General features: G+C 35.3%; 1 protein-coding gene across 5 annotated transcripts in view; it reads right to left on the bottom strand.

Annotated features, from left to right (window-relative positions):
• Window positions 1-534: 534 nt before the first annotated feature.
• Window positions 535-22,887, bottom strand: part of CUL5 (cullin 5) — a 96,628-nt gene continuing 74,275 nt past the window's right edge. For 4 of the 5 annotated variants that reach the window (XM_081545343.1, XM_081545344.1, XM_081545346.1 and 1 more), the window contains 8 exons: window positions 11,782-11,914; window positions 10,662-10,793; window positions 7,575-7,698; window positions 7,096-7,271; window positions 6,374-6,535; window positions 5,505-5,623; window positions 4,805-4,928; window positions 535-1,190 (listed from right to left, as the gene is read on the bottom strand). In XM_081545343.1, coding sequence (XP_081401469.1) covers window positions 996-1,190; window positions 4,805-4,928; window positions 5,505-5,623; window positions 6,374-6,535; window positions 7,096-7,271; window positions 7,575-7,698; window positions 10,662-10,793; window positions 11,782-11,914 — 1,165 coding nt within the window. In that variant the 3' untranslated portion in view covers window positions 535-995. The remainder of the gene's footprint in view (window positions 1,191-4,804; window positions 4,929-5,504; window positions 5,624-6,373; window positions 6,536-7,095; window positions 7,272-7,574; window positions 7,699-10,661; window positions 10,794-11,781; window positions 11,915-22,887) is intronic. The other variant, XR_014069730.1, reaches the window with a different exon arrangement.

Below are 22,887 nucleotides of genomic sequence, written 5' to 3'. Positions count from 1 at the left end.
AATAATGAGACTTTAAAACTTCAAAGTATTTCTATGCTACAGATTAAGAGGTCAGTTACATAATTGTATTATATTAAAGCAGGAGATTTCTGCCTTGTTTTTTAATGAATTTGAGTGTAGCATAATAAATATTAGGTATATAATATTAAGTGTCTTAGTAAACACTTAATATGCGAGTTTTGCTATTTTTGACTCTGCAGTTGAAATGATCTATCTCCATACATTTTTTTAAACAACTAAAATAACAATATGAGCTTTACTTTTTCAAAACAAACTCTCTGGCCATATAAGATAAAAAAAAAAACTCCATTTAACAATGAACAACTAAAACAGTAGTCTCCTGCTTAACGAAAGCCAACATTTTTTAGTTGGAAAAATTTACTATCACTTTGAAGTCACCACTAAAATCCAGTTGTTATACTGAAGCAGTCTTTGAACATATGATAATACTAAATACTTATCTTTTCACCTATATCTGCCCTGTCCCAATGTTGTGTAGACCAGCTCACTCTTTTGATAAAAAGAAATCAAGAGTGCTATTTCTTGTTTTAATTGCATTTAAAAAAAAAAAAAAACATAACAGCATTTCTCAGTGCACAAACATCTGAAGATCCTTCCTTGTGCAAATACATTTTTCTAAGAGAGAGGAAAATAAAGGAAAAAAAAGCAACAAGAACCCCACTTTCACCCTCCCAACTGTTATTTCTTCTGGTGGGTATAAATCAGGTTTTTAAAAGCTCATAATGGGCTCTTTGTGAATGCAAGTTTCTCCACAAAACAGCATGCTGTTAAAACAGAGTGGTGCAACATGAAAGGAATGCCACCATGCTAACTAATGTGATTGGCAAAATATAGTTGTTTTGTTAGGTAAGGCAGAGATTTTAATATTTATGTAATCAAAGTCCAACTAAACCTTCCCCTAGCACAAACTGTAACAACTTTCTGCCCAAGCACTCCAAAATTTGGGTTCTTAATATTGTCCATGATATTCAAAATTATGCCATATATATGAAAGTGTTGATATCAGATTCATCTCTTCTGATGTATTTGTGCTCTATTAGCCATTCTATTTGCTCTTTTATCATTTTCTTTTGTGGCAGGAACATGTTTTTCAGAATTTCTACTAATTCAGTCTGCAGCTGAGCATTACTAATTTTCTTTCTCATCTTCATTATTTGTATGATAGCTTCCTAAAAGAAAAAATAAAAATAAAGTATTAAATTATTTTAAGTAAAACAAAACAAAAAATGACTTTTAACGCTTTTTATCCTCTATCCAACATCTATCCAAATGATTAGCAATCACTAGATTAACCTTGAGACCTGTAACAAACAAAAGTATCTTCTTTTCACTCTGAAAAACAAAATCTGCATATTATAGATATTCTGAAAAATAAGGAAAAGCAAAATTACTCATATTCCTTTTTACATACATTTCCCCTTGTATTTACAGTTACTTCTTTGTACAGTACTAGCAGTCAGTTGCTTCAGTTGCTGTTTTAAAAATTAATAATCACTACTCTTTATATACTTATCATATTAATGAACTGTACTTGTTATCAAGTATCTTCAGTTTATAATGACTCAACTAAATGGTTCAACTTTCTGGAGGAGTAAGCACTTTTCATCTAAGTCAATTTTATTAATAATTTCCTTGATGATTTAATTACTACTAATCTATAGAATATAGATAATTAGAAAAATTACTAAATATTTTCTCTTTTGTCTTTTTCCAGTACAAGTCTCTTCTTAGTCAACAAAAGGCATCCATCTGCCTTACTGGAGATTAGAATTCATTATAAAAGAAGTGCGAAAACAGAAAATGTGTTAATATTTGGTTTTAAACACTGAAAATGGGGATTTGCTACAAGGCAATAGGCTTGGGAGTCAGGCACTATTCCATATGAGAAAAGTATACAGTCAACTTCCTCTGTACAGACATGAGAATTCCTATACTGCCACTAGCAGGTCAGAAGAATTACTCCTAACAGTATGTCCAAATCCATACTCTAGATCACAGAGGTTTGTGTCAAGGGTCCAGAGAGAAAGAAGGAAGAGGGAAAAAGTGTCTTCTTTCAGGCACTTGTACGTTACAGAAACCAGTAAGGAGGAAAGAACAATTGTAAATATTCCAATTTCTCTTATTCTAGCTTTGATAGAGATGAAAATGATGGCTGTGTTAGAGATGTTAAGAGAAAAACAGAGATCACAGGGGTTCTGGCCCTGGTCTCATTTAATACGTTGGAGGTCACTTGAAAAGTGGCATGATATGATGGAAATAATTTGCAATTCTGAATTTCTCAGTTCTCGTATGATGCAGATAGAGTTTAGAGCTCATGGACCTGCCACAGGGCCTTCAGTGGCAGGAAAACATGCCCCTGTAGCAGCAGATGATAATAACAGTGTGCCATGTAGGCCAAAGGCCACAAAGAATGTGTAGCAGAGCCTTAGAGGGCTCAGGAGCTCAGTAAGAGCAACCAGACCAAGAAAGAGGCCATGTGGTCTTACTGCTGGAAAAAAAAATGAACTATAGTTCATTTGCTACAGATATCAGCAATATATAGCAACAAAAAGTTAAATTTCCAAAGGTGACAGATAAAGCCCTCTACAGCTGACAGAACACTGTCACAGCCATAGAGATATGATAATCCCTTCACTGTCATTATGAGGTCAAGTGAATTTCTTAACTTCAGTACATCCAGATGCCTCTGTGAAAACAGCAAAGAATGGGGATGGGTGGAGCAGAATCAGGGAGAAATAAGAAAGCCCAACCATAACTTAAGGAACAGCTCGGATTAGCAGACTGAGCATAATTATGAATCAGTTTTAGACAAAACAAAAACCCTTCATTTTCTCTGGACATCTTGTATTAACAGGATGACTATACCTGCCCATTCTGTTTCATATCGCAACAGAATCCGTCTGGATTTATCCTGGTGTAGCCACAAACTAGGACTATGTCATGCTTTTTCCTCCCAGAAGAAGTAAAATTTTCCAAAATCTCTTACTGAATAATACATTCCTTTTTCATGGGCCATAGAAATCATTTCCTTTATTGCAAAGTTCATCTACACTTATATAGGAGGTTTAATTCTGAGTTATTTTCTTCAGTTAATCTGTTTGTTATACTGTTTCATATTTGTAGATACTTTAATAAGTTTTAATATTTGGCAAGGCAAGTTCCACCATCAACACTTTATATTGTAAGGTTCTTAATCACTCTCACCTATTTATTCTGGTAAAACTGTGAATCAATTTTTAAAATTACAAAAATATTCCTCATTGAAAATTTTAAAAATTTCATTGATCTATTTATTTTTGGGTTTGCTGGATCACTGTGCAGGTTTTCTCCAGTTGCAGCGAGCTAGGGCTGCTCTCCATTGCAGCGTGCAGACTTCTCCCTGCAGTGGCTTCTCATGCTGCCAAGCACAGGCTCCAGGCATGTGAGCCTCAGTAGTTGCACAAGAGCTCAGCAGTTGTGGCTCCCAGGCTCTAGACACAGGCTCAGTAGTTGTGGAACACAGACTTAGTTGTCCCGTGGCATGTGGGATCTTCCTGGACCAGAGATCAAATCTGTGTTTCCTGCACTGGCAGGCGTATTCTTTACCACTGAGCCACCAGCAAAGCCCCAGTTGAATTTTTATATGATATTCAGCAGACTCATTACTAGTATGGGGTTATTCAGCCTTATCATTAAAAAATACAGTATTTCATGTTAAACAAAAGCCAGATACAAAGAGTATGCTGTCTGCTTCCATGTATATGAAGACCAAGAACAAGCAAAACTAAGCAATGGTGACAGGAATCAGGTAGGTTGAAGGGGGAGACTGGCTGAACGAGAGACATGAGGAAATTACTGGAGTGATAGAAATGTTCCCTATTTTAATTGAGGTGATGGTCATACAGTTATACACATTTAGTAAAACACATCGAAAACCATGAAATGTGTATTCTATTGCATGTAAATTATACCTCAATAAAAAATATACAGTAAGAAAAAGGAACATGATTTATTTAAATCTCCTTTTTAATCTCTTAGGTGAAGGCTCCTCTCTTCATATGGGTCTAACCACTTTTTAAAGAAATGCCTGTGAATTCTATGGGGTTTTTTTATTTTCTTAAAAATAATTTATTTATTTATCACTAAATAGAAAAGCATTTGATTTTTATTTATCTTTTTCTCTGCTTCTTTATTATATCATATAATCTACAAGTACTGAAAAATTTTAATCTTTTCTTTTTTGTTTCATGCTTGATTTACATTGGCCAACAGTTTCAAACAATATTAGATGAAAATAGTAAAAGTGGGACAACTTGGTTTTAATTAGTGCTAAAGTTAAAACAGTCATTCTTTAGTTTGCAATAGGTATTCTTATCATGTTCAGAAGGTTATTATAATCCTAGTTTTAAAATATGTTTAAAATAATCCCTCATTCCCTATTACAACAGAATTAGAAATCTTAAGATTAAATAAAAATGAAAATACTCAATCCTAGAATTGTAACCTGTCACTGATATATACATATATTCTCTTTGACATACAGTCAGAGAAGCATAACCTAGAACCAAGGTTTTTGCCCAACCAACAGAATCTACCATAGACCATCAAGTCATATAAACACCTCTACCAGCAACTGAGAGAATTCTATTAATATAATTTTTAAATTTTGGAAAATGAAGTAGTTTTTCTGTTACAAAAGGTTTGAGTACCTATATTTCTTTAATTACAAAAAAAAGATTTGATGATTAAAAAGAAAACAACCAACTTTTTCAAAATTTAGACATTATGTCTTAACATTACAAACCTGGGTTCTCAGTATTCTTAGTTGAACTATTCCTTCATTCTCTTCCTCTCTCATTCTTTCTGTAGTGAGCTGCAAGCGTCCAATCAAGTTGATTTTACCCCTTTTCTGAACTTTTGCATTTTTTCTATAAAAAAATTAAATCAAGCTTTACAATGAAAGGTCTTTTAAATATCATTTTATGGCAACAATGTCTAAGAGAAAATATTTAGAAATATTCTAAAAATTAATATTCAGCATTGCTTAAGGGAAAAATAACAACATACAGCTTTATTAAAATGAACCCTAGGTTTTCCCTCAAACATGATAAAAGCTCTTTTAATACATAAGTATGACTACACTCCCTATAACAACAAAGTAAATATAATTTGTATTGTCATGAAAGTCATTAGATAATTGAAGATATGTTGGTTGTAATTTAGCATTATCTTCTAATTGGGATCTCAAGGAAACAGTTCTCTGTGTGGATAAAGTTGCTTTAGAGTACAAAAGTATGTTTATTTTAAAGATGAAAAGCAATATGATATAAAGTCAGACACCAAAAGTATCCAGTTCATTCAACTAAATGGCATAAATCTAAAGTGATGGCAGCACACAGATATGCTTTAAAAATCATGTAAAGAAAGTAATTATTTTCCTAACAATAAAATATCAAAATTCAAACATGGTATTTTTATTTCAGATCAACCAACATAAACCTTACATTAAACTGAACTCCTGGTTCACTGAGAAGAGGGTACCTTCTGTAAAGTCTTTGGGTGAGTTGACTTGAGGTTCATACAATAAAACTTGCCGTTTGAGCTTTGGGAAAGCTACTAAAGACTGTAAAGAATAAAGAAAAAAAAATTAGCTTCTATAAACACTATAGAATACCAAGATCAATTCTCCAACGTGACCAATATAGATGAGAAAAATTATGAGCACAAATTCAGAATTCAAACTTTTATTTGCTACTTCATAAACATAACAATGTACATGCATAATCAGCAAAGAGAGAATGAGGAGAAAAAGAGCTGGTTATGAGGAAACAATAAATGCTCTCTTTACAATAAGACAGACAAAAACAAAAATAAAATTAAAGGGATTGATCATATGTGACCATAGCAAACACCACTGTCAGTTATAAACCAGCTGTTTCCCTCTAGGTAGTAATTTATTTTGCAACTATTAAGAGGCATATGGAGTAGGGGTAAAATTTAGTTTTGAACAGGAGGGCTAATAAGTACATTTTACGGGGCCTCAAAAGAACCAAAGTTTTCTAATTCTTAGAGTTTTGGTTATCATAAAAATCACTGGACAACATTCTCAATATGAAATCTCTGGTCATGCTCTTCACAGGTAACATTTAAATAACAACTGAATCTTTCTCTCTCTTTTTTGCCATTCTGTCTCAGTAACTTTCATGTTTTCAATTTCTTATTATTCCATAAGTACCTCACTAGTGTGCTTTTCTTGGTTAAAAGTCATTTGAGGGTTATGAATTCATAAATTTATTATAACACAAGCCAACAAATATTTCCTGCTATGTGAGAAGACACAATTAAAAAAAAGAAAACATAAAAACAAACCAACCCATAAAGTCCTCCTAAGCTCAGCATCAGGGAGTTCAGTTGCAAGTTTTAGATTTTCAAAGCTGATTTTCTCTCTGGGTCTTTGGTTCCATGCAAACAATACAGCCAGCTGAAACGTTGTTACCTCCAAATCATATTGGCCTACTTCATTCTTAAATGTTATCTATAATAGATAAAATAATTTTAAAAATAAGAATCTCTTTATGAGGATTACCATTTATCTACTATAATATCTCTTATATGAGATTATATATAAAAGACTGGTAGTTATCTTCCAATATCCATTCTTCCTTTCTTACATGGTAATAAAAATTTCAGCAGACCTTAATGATTATCCGAAATAAAGGCTCATCTCTCAGCTTTCCTGAGCAAAATGTGGCCATGTGACTAAGCTCTGGCCAATGAGATTTGAGTAGAAATAATAGGAGAATCTTCCAGAAGTTGCTATTAAAGGAAATTATACCATTATATCTTTCCTCTCCTGTTGGGCTGGAACACAGACATAGTGAGAGGATCATACTGGATTCTGCAGGCAAGGGAATACCTTAAGGATGGTGCTGTAACCAGTAGTTTATGTCCCTAACAAATTCATGGAACAGATCCACTATACCTGATCAAACTTTCACTTGTAAAAGAAGGAAAGATCTACCTTGTTTAAACAAATCTTATTTGGAGTCTTGCTACAACCAAACCAATATCTGAACTAACACACCATCTACTTACAATTCCATTTGACATGAGATGATGCCAATGTAATTTTCTACCACTATGGTTTTTTTTGTAGAATTCTTCTACTTCAGGTATCAAATCCTCCAGTTCAGTAGGAAGCGAGACAAAGACTTTTTCAGAGCTTCTTGACCAGGCACCAGCATTCAGAATTTTTATATTAACTGAATCAGCTATACAAATGTATGTCAGAAAATATAAAGCAAATAATCTTAACAATGGATAAAATTCAAAATACATAGACAGTGAGTAAACGTTGATGAAAAATAAAGAATACTCTAAAGATTTTGTTAAAAAGTGTCTTTTTGTTTCAAAGTAAGAGTTAGTCAATCTAAATTCTGCTTTGCAGGATATCTTCAAGGAATGTGGACTTTGAAACATATTTGTATCGATTACTGCTTAGGTTTATTTTTAATTTACTAGAAAACAAAGCTTAAAAAAATCTTTTCTAAATGTATATAATTATCAAATAATACCTGGTAATGCCAATTTATTGTTTTTGTGCATTTCCTTAAAAGCTTGGTTCAAATCTTCAGATACTTTTATGTCCTGAAACATTCTAGCAAGCTTGTTTACATAATCTGCTGGCATACCAACTTCCTATGAAAACCAAAGACAGAAGAAGTAATAAATGATATACTATTAGGAAAAATTTTAATGGAAAATTAAATTTTATATGCTTTAATAGAAAATTCTTCTTCTCTTATATTTATAGAGTGTTTATAATCTAATACCTATTAAATTTGATCCTTTGAAACCACACAGACTATGCAGGCAATTCTGGCTTTTTGTGCACCATTCTAAAAGGCATGAATTTCAGGTACCACAGGAATAGCGAAACAATACCAGTACCTAAACAACACTGTTCAACTTTCAATTACCATTATACATTAAATGTGAGTAATGCATAAAGCTCAAACTTTACTTCTAGCTCTTCATCATAAAACCACTAATAACAGAGCACATCCATCAACGACCAATCACAGTATTTCTTTCAAAATCTGCTAGTCATCTGTTTATTCAGTTCACCCACAGACAGCAAAGCATGTAGCTTTGTTGCATCCATGTCCTCAACTGAAAAATCATGTGACATTTTACAAAAATGGGTAACTGAAAGAAGAAAGATGATAAAAATACAGACAAAAAAGAGAGAAAATAATGTTGGAATGAAAATAAAGCAGAACATAAATGGAGTTTTAGAAGAAAGAGCTGACGGTGACTGTAATGTCTGTTGATAATGCCAATGCGAAGACACTAACTATGCAGGTATAGAAACTTAATGAAGGCAAACCACCAACATAAATGAGAAAAGTGGTATTGAATGAAAAAAAAAAAGATGAGGAAGTGATGCCAGCAAAAACTTTCACAACTTTGTAAAACCAAAAGTTTGGAAGATGACTCAAACTTACAAAGAATATGACAACTCTTCAAAATAAACAAAAGGTGCTCACTAAGGAACTTTAGTCAAACTACTCTTCATTTTAGTAACAGTGCTATTGAGATATAAATCATCTATCTCAAAATTTGCCCTTTTAAATTATACAATTAATCAGGTTTTAGTATACTGACAGAGTTATGCAACTATCACCAGTATCTAACTTTAGAACATTTTCATCATCACCAAAAGAAACTCCGTACTTACTAGCAATCACTACCATATTCCCCCACTCTTCCATTTCTGGAAATTGTTTATTTTTTGTTTCTACAGATTTGGCTATTTTGTATTAGGGGAATCATACTGTATGTGAAATCAACCCTGAACACTCATTGGAACGACTGATACTGAAGCTGAAGTTCCAACACTTTGGCCACCTCATGTGAACAGCAGACTCACTGGAAAAGACTCTGATGTTGGGAAAGGCAGAAGGAGAAGAGGGTGACAGAGGATGAGATGGCTGGATGGAATCACCAATGCAGTGGACACGAACTTGGTCAAACTCTGGGAGACAGTGAGGGACATTGGAACCCTGGGATGCAGCAGTCCATGGTGTTGCAAAGAGTCAGACATGACTAGGTACGGAACAGTAACTGTATGTGGTGTTTTGTGAATGGCTTCTTTTGCTTAGCATAGTATTTTCAAAGTTCATCCATGTTGCATACATCAGTACTTAATTTCTTTTTATTGCCAAAGATATTCCACTATATTATACTAAACTATATTTTATCTATTTATCAGCTGATTGACCTTTGGGTTATTTTCACTTTTTAGCTATTATGAATAATGATGCTATGAACATTCATGTACAAGTTTTTATGTGCTCATATGTTTTTATTTCTCATAAGCGGAATTATCTAGGAGTAGAATTGCCAGGTCAACACTATGTTTGGCTTTCTGAGGAACTGTCCGTTTTCTAAAGCGGCTGCACCATTTTACACTTCTATCAGCAATGTATGAGGGTTCCAATTTCTTCTCTTCCTCGCCAATATTTGTTATGATCTGAATTTTCAGCTATCCCAGTTGAAGTAAAGTGGCATCTTATTGTGGCTTTGATTTGCATTTCTCTACTGATTAATGATGCTGAACATCTTTGCATGCACTTATTAGACATTTGCATATCTTTTTGAGGAAATGTCTATTCTAATTCTTTGTCCATTTTTAACTGAGTTGCCTTCACTGTTGGGTTGTAAGACTTCTTTATATATTCTAGATACAGTATCAGACATGTGAATTTCAAATACTTTCCTAACTACTCTTTAAGACTTTTACAAAGAAATAAAACACTTTAAATTTGAAAGTTTGTTTTAAATATTTACTAAATACAGGTTAATTTTACTAATTTTTCTTTTTCCTATAATTTATAACAGATAGTAAGAGTTTCTAATATTTTGACAAAAATTTCTAAGTCATAAAACACTGGGAACAATAATTCCTCAGTGATTGTTAATATTAAGATAACCTGCACAGTAATTTTTACTATCCCACACTACCATGCAAAGCAGGGCTATCTGCAAATCTTTAATGTGAAATACACATATAAATGAAAAGCATATACATATAATACATACAATTATACACGTATTTTATTATTATATATTAATATAATATTATATAACACCATGTGTATAAATGAAAGACATTCACTTATGGTATGCTAATATAACTCAAATTCCACTAAAACAAACTGAAAGGAACAGATTTAAAGTATTTTAATATGGGAATTTGACCATAATTAGTACTGATTAACATAAATAAGCCATCACTTTTTATGTATTGGTTCTTTTTCCTTTATGGGTGTATTTATTTACAAACATCTCTATGGCTAAATATTTAGTACTAAACACATCTTAAAAATGAAATGATTTGTCCTTTGGCTTATTTAATAAGGTCAGTTCAATGAGGGTGGAGACACAAAAGAGTGAAACAGCAAAAGCAAAGGAAGAGCAAAGGCACTTTGCTATTTATTAACAAAATGTATTTTATTTTATATAATTGATGCTATATTCTTATAAAATGTTCCGTATTTCTTCAATATTAACAATATCACCAAAATTCATTACTTAAGAATACATATGAACCATGTGCTACCTTAAGAAAATCAAATAGTTTAAAAAATTTTACTTACTCTTAGCCACTCTACCATATTCTCTTCAATTTCACTATCAGCAGAGATGTCTAATATAAGACGTCGTGTCAAATGAGCTTTGTGATATCTCATAAAAACGTCTTTGTTTTGTACATATTTAAGTACCAAGAGCTGTATAGAAAACAAAGTTATTTTCAATTTACATACACTCTTAGCCATTCCTCTCACTTGGAACTTTCTATATCCCCTGTTGGCAAAATTCAGAAATTTATATAAGCATATACAGATAGAGGCCTACTAAATTGCCCATCTCTGAAAAACAAGCAGTCCTGATAGACTACTTTAATACTTAAGAAGTTAGCAAACTTGAGACTATAACCAAACAACCTTTTAGTTCCTAGAAACGTCAATTTTTGAGATTTTATATAAAATGTGACAAAACTTTATATGAAAATTAGTGGTTCCCCCCTATCTTTTTTTCTTCTACGTTTCTTCTTCATTTTATTCTGACACTAATCTTCCCTCTAACCACCACTCCACTCCACTTTTTGGCTGTGCTGTGCAGCTTGGGAGGTCTTAGTTCCCTGACCAGGGATTGAACCTGGGCCCAGACAGTGAAAGCGGCAAGTCCTAACCACTGAACCACCAGGGTATTGCCTTTCCAACCCTTTTTGTCTATACTTTCTCTACATCTTTACTTACTAATTTTTTCCTCTTTGATGTCCTTGGCTTATATCATATTACAATAACAAGCAGAGATAAACAAATATGAAAGCAACTAACTTTTTATCTATACTCATTTATCCATGGTTATCTATTTTGGGTCCTCACAAAAAGATGTCTCTCAACTGGGAATCCAAACACCACCAGCTAGCTCTGTTTTTCCTTTTGCTGTTCTTTAACAGGAGTTAGAATTTAATTGACTTTTTAAAAAGAATCAAGAAAGGGGAAGAATTAAATGCTATTTCCTTTTCTGGCAGCTATAGTGTAAAAATTTTCAGTAAAAAAAACAAAGAGGTCTTTACTGGCAAAATTTCTTAATGTTAGTTGCTTATAGGTATATACTTTAAAGAAAAACTGATGCTATCACAGAAAGCTTTATAATCAAAACACAAATTCAAAGATAATTATAAATTTGAAGTTAGAAAAAATTACGTACCACTTCTTTAAGCTTTGCTTCAATCTCTTCAGAGGTTAGCTTTTTGCTTAATGGCGTTTTTCTTAGCAACATGTCACAGTAATTGGCAAGCAGCTCAGGGCATTTTGATTCAGGCTGAGTTTTTAATCCCACCCTAAAACACAAATTAAAAGCAGTTGATTAAAAATGATTGAATCTGCACATTTTTTTCTAAAGCCAATTTTTCACAGATTTGTTATGTTGTATAAATCCAATGGGACTAGGATGAGGAAGTCTACACTGAGGTTGCATAGCTCAAGAAGGCGCTCATTCTTGGGTTCCTCTAAGTACACTTACAGAACACTGAGAGAGACCTCCTTAAACTTTGTGACCTTCATGCTTTAAAAGATTTTATTCAGATGCTGCTAAAATAGTATTGAAAACTGTGTAAATCCTTGTATACTTACTGCAAAAGTCGCTCAGTCGTGTCCAACTCTTTGCGACCCCATGGACTATACAGTCCATGGAATTCTTGAGGCCAGAATACTGGAGTGGGTAGCCTTTCCCTTCTCCAGGGGATGTTCCCAACCCAGGGATCAAACCCAGGTCTCCCACATTGCAGGCAGATTCTTTATCAGCTGAGCCACAAGGGAAGCCCAAGAAGACTGGAGTGGGTAGCCTATCCCTTCTCCAGGGGATCTTCCCGACCCAGGAATAGAACTGGGGTCTCCTGCATTGCAGGTGGATTCTTTACCAACTGAGCTTTCAGGGAAGCCTTGTATACTTATAAGTTAACAATTAAAACTTTTTTTTTTAAGCACTCAGTGTTCAATTTATTTGCAAGATGTCACACAACATCCTTTTCTGTTTTTCATTGACCTGATTCAGAACATCAATTAAAAATAGGTTAAAATAAAACTGTTACTTCACTCTTTGAAACGTCAAATGTAACCTAAATTTCACAGTGATATATCTATCATTATCCATTAAAAAAAAAAAACTATAAACAAACTTTCCTTAAACAATGAACTTATATCACTATTTCACTTTCCCAACAAAACTTTAAAACCAGTATATTGTATTTTATGCTTGAGAGTCTTTCATTCTTTACCTTACTTCTCTAAGCTATATATGTAAATAAATTAAAATTCAACATTTTAAGATTGTGTATATATAAAATTCAACCATTATCAGAAATTATAAGCATACAACATAACAAAACAACATAATTATATTGTGTATGTGTATAAAACATGCATGTGCAAAATTCTTCTGTCTAATGAAGTAGATGAAACTTTTTTCCCCTTCCAATTATAAACTCAGGAATGATCAATTTTACTTCTACTTAAAAAAAATTATTTATTTATGGCTGTGCTGGGTCTTTGCTGCTGCACACAGGCTTTCTCTAGTTGCAAGGAGTGGGGGCTACTATCTAGCTGCAGCGTGAGAGCATCTCATTGTGGTGGCTTCTTTTGTTGCGGAGCATGGTCTCTAATGCGTATGGGCTCAGTAGTTGTTGTGCATTGGCTTAGCTGCCCCATGGCATGTGGAAATCTTCCTGGACCAGGGATCGGACCTGTGCTCTTTGCATTGGTAGGCAGATTCTTAACCAATGGACCACCTGGAAGTCCTACTTCTACTTTAAAAAATATATAAATATTTAATATTTATTTGGTTGCTTCAAGTCTAGTTGAAGCATGTGGGGTTTTTGTTGCATCATGTGGGATCTTTCCTTGTGGCACACAGACTCTAGTTATGGCATGTGGGCTTAGCTGCTCTGTTTGCAGGACCTCAGTTCTACAACCAGGGATCAAACCCACTTCCTCAGCACTGCAAGGCAGATTCTTAAGCATTGGACCACTAGGGAAGTTCCTTACTTCTATTTATAAATTAATGTCTTTTCCCTAAAAAAAATCATATTCACATAAGTAAGTAGATAGTACTACATAAGATAGTAGATAGTACTAGAAGAATTTTTTCTTACAATGTTACTCAATTCATTGACCATTTCCTGAATTACTGTTAAAAAACACATACTGATCTAACCAAAAAAGGTTACTTTTAATAATGGATCAAATTAGTCATCAATTGTGTTGAAAGCAAACAATTAGAAGTCATTTTGCAAGAGGATATAATACCTAGTCATCAGAAATTCATTTTCTGTACAATAATACCAATACTTCAAAATATTCCTTTCTTGCCAAAACAGGGAAGAGTAATTCTAGAAAGAAGTGGAAAGGAGAAACTGCAATGATACCTCCACCAGAGGGCTCAATTTCAGAAAGTGATTTCCTGAAAAGTATCTACACTGGCATACTTTTGGGAATTCCTTCTGTATTTCTTGAGGGCGAAACAGCCAGTCTGAAGGCCACTAACTTACTTCACAAGAATCTATTCATCTCCTCCGATCTATTTGCACTGCCAATGCCTAGCTTTTGTGTGAACTGCTATAATAGCCGAGTGGTCTATCTCCCTTCTTTCAACAGGTTGAGAAAGCAGCCGTCCGTCCTCTATTGCTGTTCCTTTCAAAGTACCGTGTCCTTCTCCCTGCTCTCTAGATGTTGTAGTGTTTTGTTCTGTTTCCAGTTTTTAGCTGTTTTCGTATGATGCAGCTAGGAATGGTTTAATTGGTAGCTATCATGTTTGTGAATCAAAGAGATGTTTGAATATAAAAGGTGGCATCTTTCTCAATTTGGAAAAATTTTGGTCAACAGCTCAAGCCTCCATTTCCATTCTCTATTATCCCAATTACATATTGTTATAGATATTTCACCTTTACTCAGGTAACAATTTCTACCTATATGTCTATTAATTATCTGTATGTATTATTTACTCTTTATTATTTATGATCTATTTAAGATTATTACTGAGATATAATTAACATACCATACAATTTATCCATTTAAAGTGTGCAATCCAATGTTTTTTTAAAGTATATGCACAAGGTTCTACAACTATCATTAAAATAAAATTTTAAAATATTTTCATTACTCCAAAAAGAAACCTCATACTTATTAGTAGTCAAATCTCATTCTCCAGCGATGCCTGCCTCTTAGCCCTTGGTTATTACTAATCTACTTTCAGTATCTTCTGGACATCTATAAATGGAATCATATAATATGTGCCCTTTTGTGACGGATATCTCTTACTTAGGATGATGTTTTTATGATTCATTCGGATGATAGCACATATTCGTTCGTCCCTTCAGAAAAATTCTACTTTTAAACATGGTCAAAGGATTTACTGTATTAGCCATTTTAAGTGTACAATTTAGGGGCATTCAGTATAGTCACAATGTTATGCAAATATCATCACTATGTCCAGAACTTTTTCATTGTCCCAAACAGAAACCCTGTAAATGATAACCCTCCGTTCCTTCCTATCCCCAGGCCCTGGTAACATCTACTCTACTTTCTCCATCAATAACTTCTCCTACCCTGAATACCTTGGGTAAGTGGGATCATACAAAATTTTCCTTTTTGTGACTGGCTCATTTCACTTAGTACAATATTATCAAGGTTTCACTCATATTGTAGCATATATCAGAATATCGTTCCTTTTATAACTAAATAATATTTCCATTGCATAGACGAATCACATTCTACTTATCCTTTCATCAGATAATGAGCACTTGGTTTCTTTCCATTTTTTTGGCTATTAAGAATAATGCTGCTATGAACATTTATCTCCAAGGTTTCTAGCAGATGCACGTTTTCTTTTCTCTTGGGTATATATCCAAGAGTGGAACTGTGGGTCACATGTTAACTTTATGTTAAACTTCTTCAGGAACTACAAAACTGTTTCCATAGTAGCTACACACCAACTATATATGATTCCAATTTCTCTCCACATCTTCACAAACACTTGTTAATGTCTTTTTAACTTCAGTCATCCTCTTGGGTGTTAGTGGTATATATCACTGTGGTTAAGCTGTCAATCTTAATTATTTTTTAAAAATATTTTTTATTTATCTATTTATCTATTTTTGGCTGCGTTGAGTTTTTGTTGCTGTCTGGGGCTTTCTCTAGTTGCAGCAAGTTAGGGCTACTCTCTAGTTGCAGCAAGTTAGGGCTACTCTCTAGTTGCAATATACTGCTAAGTGACCTCAGTCGTGTCCGACTCTGTGCGACCCCATAGATGGCAGTCCAACAGGCTCCGCCATCCCTGGGATTCTCCAGGCAAGAACACTGGAGTGGGTTGCCATTTCCTTCTTCAATGCATGAAAGTGAAAAGTGAAAGTGAAGTCGCTCAGTCGTGTCTGACTCTTCGCGACACCATGGACTGCAGCCTACCAGGCTCCTCCATCCATGGGATTTTCCAGGCAAGAGTACTGGAGTGGGGTGCCATTGCCTTCTCCGTTGCAATATACAGGCTACTCAAAGGGGGGGTTTCTCTTGTTCCAGAGCAAAGGCTCTAGGTGCATGGGTTTCAGTAGATGCGGCCTTTGGGCTCTAGAGAAGGGACTCAGTAGTTATGGCACACAGGCTTAGTTGCCCCACGACATGTAAAATCTTCCCAGATCAGAAATTGAATCCAAGTCGCCTACATGGCAGGTGAACTCTCAATCACTGGACAACCCTGGAAGTCCTAATCTTAATTATTTTAAAATCCTTATCTGCTAACTCTAATACGGGGTCATCTAAGAGTCTGCATCTGAAATTATTTTTCTCTTAGTTGACCATAAATTTCTCTGCCATCATAGGAGTAGTAATGTCACACTGAATACTAGGCACTGCATATAAAGAATCATTGGGGGGAGGGGCTGAGGGGTAAATGAGGAGTTTGGAATTAACATATACATACTAATATGAAACAGATAACCAACAAGGACCTGCTGTATAGCACAGGGAACTATACACAGTATTTTGTAGTAACCTATAAGGGAAAAGAATCTGAAAAAAATATATATGTGTAACAATCACTTTGCTGTACACCTGAAATTTACACAACACTGTAAATCAACTGTATTCCAACTAAAAAAAAAAAAATCACAGAGGCAGCAGTTCAGTACAGTCCCTCAGTCATGTCCAACACTTTGGGACCCCATGGACTGCAGCACGCCAGGGCACCAGATGATGTTTATCTTCCATTAAGAGTGTGTTCACCCTTTATTCTGCTATGGAAGAGGCTGATGACTTTAACCCAATCAAACTATTTTGGTTCAAGGATGATGATTTGTAGTTTTGATAAGAATCGGTCTACCTTTGGTAAGCCAATGAATCTAAGGAATGTTCCTTCTGGGCTTTCAGTTGAGAGTCTAGTGGGTTTTGTCATTCAATACTGTGTGACAACCAAAAAAAGCTCTACTGTCCCCTAGCAGTACTGCTTAGTCTAAGCCAAATCTAGATTCTCAGTTGCTTCTTTGAAACACAGCGACAAAGACTCAGCTAATTTCTGAAAGGTTATCCCGCATTTCTATAACTTTTGAGTATTTTGTTCTAGTTGCTTCTGTATCTCTTTGATAATATTTTATTAAAATAACTATTTCTAAGTTTACCTGACTCTCCTGCTTGTTCTCAGTGGAAGCACTGCCTCACCATGACTACTATACTCTCCCTCAGAAGTGAGTCTTCCAAACAACCTGGTTGCTTTCAGCAGCTTTATTCTCCTAGAACATTAATTACTTCAAGCACCTCCAATAGTCCCAACACTCACGTTCTGCTGCCTGAATAAGCTAATAATACTCATTTTATTTCAGAGAAATTTTCTACTTAATGTGGAGCTAAAGATAGGACATGGTCACCTTAGAATAACAAAAATAAAGAGGAACCAAGTAATTCCCACTTCTGGGAATTTAGAGTATAGAAACAAAAAATGGCATATATACAATATTATTCTCTGGAACACTATTAGTAAACAGCAAAGTATCAGAAACTACTTAGTGTAGAAATAAAGGACAAATTAAATAAACTATGCTGTATCTGGGCTTTCCAGGTGGAGCTAGTGGTAAAGAACCTGCCTGCCAATGCAGAGAAAAAAAGAGACGTGGGTTCGATCCCTGGGTTGGGAAGACCCCCTGGAGAAGAGCATGGCAACCCACTCTAGTAGCCTTGTCTGGATAATCCCATGGACAGAGGAGTCTGGCAGGCTCTATAGGGTTGCAGAGTCAGACATGACTGAAGCAACTTAGCATGCACATGCTATATCTACCAGTCATAACACCACGCTTTTTATTAAGAATAACAAAATTATAAAAAAAGAAAACTACAGATAACATGCTAAGCGAAACTGAGAAGGATGTTCACTTTCACCACTGCTGTTCATCACTATCTAGACCTAGAAGTTCTAGTTACAGCAATTAGGCAAAAATAAATAAATAAATAAAGTCTTCCAAATTAGAAAGAAAGAAATAACAGTATCTTTAGCAACAGATGTCATGATCTTCTATATACAAAGTTATTAAAGAACCCACAAAAAAGCTACTTAAAGCCAATGAATGAATTTATTAGCAAAGTTGCAGGGTACAAGGTCGACACACAAGAATTAGTTGTGTTTTCATACACCAGCAGTGAACAATCCAAAGAAAATTAAATGAACAATTTCATTTATAGTAACATCCAGAAGAAAAACATACCTAGAAATAAACTTAACCAAGAACATGAAAGCCCAAGCAGAGTAGAAGAGACATCTTTGCAGGGTTTAAAGCCTTGCATGGAGTGTCAGAGCCTAAGCTTGGCAAATTAGACGTCGACTAGAAAGGAATAGCATCCAGGCGTCAAAGACCAAACAGACAAGGGGTATGTCGATGAGAAAGAGTGGCCAGGTATGGAGTATAAGAGAACAAACAGGTAAGGAGGGTGTCCATGCAAAGGGAAGGTAAAAGGGGAAGTGTTAAGGCTCCAGTTGGATGAGGAAGGCATTCATGTAGGGGCCGGCTCAGTGGGGGGACTCAGAGCCTTAGCAGGGTGGGGCGTGTATCCACAAAGAAACAAGGCCAGGTACTGTAGATTTAAATGCTTTTATCTATCCCCCCATAGTTTGCCAACTGAAGGGGACTAGACCAGTGAAGCCACAATACCAATGAATACACCCAGCACCAGATTTTGCTCACTAAATACCAACATCCACTAAAATCAACTAGGACTTTGTCAAAGTTGTCAAAATGGCTAATCCTGAGGCCAGGCAAGGTAAATTGCAAAATCAATCTGGAAACCTCACATGCCAGAAAGGAAGGAAGAATTTACTGTCAAAAAGACTCAGAAACCAGTTGCCACTGTGAAACCTAGGATAATCTGAAAGTGAAAATAAAAAAATAAAAGTAAATTATGGGAGTTCCAGAAAAACATCTACTTCTGATTCACTGACTAAAGCCTTTGACTATGTGGATCTCAAAAAACTGTTGAAAATTCTTAAAGAGATGGGAGTACCAGAGCACCTTACCTGTCTTCTGAGAAACCTGTATAAGGGTCAGAAGCAACAGTTAGAACCAGATATAGAACAACTGACTAGTTCAAAACTGGGAAAGGAGTATGGCAAGGCTGTATATTGTCACCCTACTTATTTAACTTCTATGCAGAGTACATCATGCAAAATGTCAGGCTGGATGAATCACAAGCTGGAATTAAGACTGCTGGGAGAAATATCAACAACCTCACATACGCAGATGATACCACTCTAAAAACAGAAAGGGAAGAGGAATTAAAGAGTCTCTTGTTGAAGGTGAAAGAGGAGAGTGAAAATGCTGGCCTGAAACTCAACACAAATAAAATTAAGATCATAGCATATGGTCCCAACACTTCATGGCAAATAGATGGAGAAAAAGCGGAAGCAGTGACAGATTTTGTTTTCTTGGGTCCCAAAATCACTGCGGACACTGTCTCTAGCCATGAATATAAAAGACACTTGCTGCCTGGGAGTAAAGCTATGACAAATCTAGAAAGCATATTAAAAAGCAGAGACATCACTGCTGACAAAGGTCAGTATGGTCAAGACTATGGTTTTTCCAGTAGTCATGTACAGATGTGAGAGTTGGACCACAAAAAAGAAGGCTGATTGCTGATGAATTGATGCTTTTGAATTAGTGTGGAGAAGACTGTTGAGAGTCCCATGGACTGCAAGGAGACCAAACCAGTGAATCCTAAAGAACATCAAACCTGAATAATTCATTGAAGGGATTGAGGCTGAAGCTGAAGCCCCAATACTTTGGCCACCTGATGTGAAGAGTCGACTCACTAGAAAAGACCCTGATGCTGGGAATGATTGAAGGCAAAAGAAGAAGAGGGTGGCAGAGAATGAAATGGTTAGGCTGCATCACCAACTCAATGGACATGAATTTGAGCAAATTCTGGCAGATAGTGGAAGACAGAGGAACCTGGCATCCTTCAGTCAATGAAGTTGTAGAGAGTTGACACGACTTAGCAACTGAACAACAACAACAACAAAATGAGAGTTCCTTGGTGGTCTAGTGGTTAGGATTCAGTGTTTTAACTGCCATGGCCTGGGAACTGAGATCCTGTAAACCGTGTGGCACATCACCCTGCCTCAAAAAAAAACAGAGAATCCACTGAATAAACACAGTAATAGTAAACTGAATGCATACTGAGATGATAATCAACGTATGAACTGAAAACTTAACAAGCAATGAGGGGATCTAAAGGAAATCAGTCCTGAATATTCATTGGAAGGACTAACGCTGAAGCTGAAGCTCAAACACTTTGGCCACCTGATGTGACGAATTGACTCATTTGAAAAGACCCTGATGCTGGGAAAGACTGAAGGCAGGAGGAGAAAGGGATGACAGAGGATGAGATGGTTGGATGGTATCACTGACTCAATGGACATGAGTTTGAGCAAGCTCCAGGAGTTGGTGATGGACAGGGGAGCCTGGCGTGCTGCAATCCATGGGGTCGCAAACAGTCGGACACAACTGAGTGACTGAACTGAACCGAACTGATGGAATCTTTACATAGTTTTAAAGTACCTGTCAACAAATACCTAATTACAAAAACAAAAGGAATAACTGAGTGGAGAAGTGTGGCATGCACCAACTTAATCAAGTGACCAAACTAAATAAAATTGATACTGCAATAAATCAAAATCATGCACCCTCATTTAGGTAAGATGCAGTAAGGGAATTCCCTTGTGGTCCAGTGGTTAGGACTCCACCCCTTCACTGACAAGGGTCAATTCTTGGTTGAGGAACTAGGATTCCATAAGCCATGTCGCATGGCCAAGACAAAAACAAAAAATGCAATAAGAATAATAGACTTTCACTTCTGCCAAAGATGCAAACCTGAATCTTACAAAAAAAAAAAAAAAACCAAAACCCATCAGATTAACTCAAACTAAGGAACATCCCACAAAAAATGTGGACTGTAATCTTCAAAAATGTCAAGGTAACAAGAGTCAACGAAGAGATGGTTCCAGACCAAAGAAAAAAGTATATAACAACTAAATGTAAAACACGATTCTGTATTGGATCCTTCTGCTACAAAGACTACAATGTGGTCAATAAGCTTAAAGTCAATTTTAATGATTTTGATGGTTGTATTGGGATTATATTTGTAGAAAATATACACAACTGTACTTGGAATAATGAACAACTTACTCTTAAATAGCTCTAGAAAAAGTTTTAATATATTTTCAAAGAGAAAAAGAATGAAATTTCCAACTTTGTGTATATTATTTTGACAATTGAGAAAAAAAGATGTCTTAAAAAGCACAACTTAACCAAAACTAAAATGAGATTAAATTTAAAAATTTGAAGAGCCCTGTATCTATTAAAGAAATTGAACTTGTAATCAGTATCTGCCCACAGAGAAAACTCCCAGCCCAAATGGTTTTACCAATGAATTCTACCCAACATTTAAGGGAGAAGTAATACCAATTAACCTACTTCTTTTAAAACCATACAAAAGGAGAGAATAACTCTCAACCCTTTTTATGAGGCCAACATAATCCTAAAATCAGAAAACAATAAAGATATCACAAAAATGAAAACTATACAAGGCACGAAGGCCAGAAAAAGGTAAATCATTCCCCAAAATAAACAAAAATATTTAACAGAACATAAGCAAATTAAATCCAGGAATATACAAAAAGAATTAATATATCATCACGAAGTAGAATTTATGCCAAGAATTCAACCTTGGTTAAATGTTTCCTTAAAAAAATTCAATGTTTCCTGAGGAAGAAAAGTGGAGCTGAAGGGATCAGGCTTCCTGCTCTCTAACTTCTGATCATACTACAAAGTTCAGTCATCGAATAATATTGTACTGGCATGATATTGATATAAAAAAAAACACACACTGAAATACATATCAATGGAACAGGGTAGAAAGCCTAGAAATATACCTATGCATCTATGGTCGATTAATCTATGACACAGGAGGCAAGAATATACAATGGAGAAGAGACAGTCTCTTCAATTAATGATGCAGGAAAAACTGGACAGCTACATGCGAAAGAATTAAATTAGAACACTTCCTAACATTATACACAAAAATAAACACAAATGGATTAAAAACCTAAATGTAAGACTGCACACTATAAAACTCGTAGAGGTAATTATAGGCAGAACCACTCTTTGACATAAGCTGCAATCAGATCTTTATCTACCTCACAGAATAGTGGAAAAAAAAATGAGACCTAATTAAACCTAAAAGCTTTTACATAGTAAAGGAAACTATAAACAAAATGAAGACAACCTACAAAATGGGAGAAAATGTTTGCAAATGAAGTGACTGACAAAGGATTAATCTCCAAAATCTACAAATAGCTCATGCAGCTCAATATCAAAACAGCAAACAACATAATCAAATGAAGGACATGTGTGTGTACTAAGTTGCTTCAGTCGTGTCTGACTTTTTGTGACCCTATGGACTACAGCCCACCAGGCTCCTCTGTCCATGAGATTCTCCAGGCAAGAATACTGGAGTAGGTTGCCATGCCCTCTCCATGGGATCTTCCCGACCCAGGGATCAAACCCACGTTCTTATGTCTCCTGTATTGGCAGGCGGGTTCTTCACCACTAGCACCACCTGGGAAGCCAAAGAGTGAAGTGAAGTGAAGTGAACTGTAGTGAAATGAAAGTCATTCAGTCGTGTCTGACTCTTTGTGACCCTATGGACTGACTGTAGCCCACCAGGCTCCTCTGTCCATGGGATTTCACAGGCAAGAATACTGGAGTGGGTAGCCATGCCCTTTTCC

Source organism: Giraffa tippelskirchi, chromosome 11 (assembly GCF_054371585.1).
Source record: "Giraffa tippelskirchi isolate mGirTip1 chromosome 11, T2T-mGirTip1v1.2.pri, whole genome shotgun sequence".
In the NCBI taxonomy this organism is placed as follows: Eukaryota; Metazoa; Chordata; class Mammalia; order Artiodactyla; family Giraffidae; genus Giraffa; species Giraffa tippelskirchi.
Note: the sequence above shows the minus strand (reverse complement) of the source record. Positions and strands in the feature narration are given on the sequence as shown.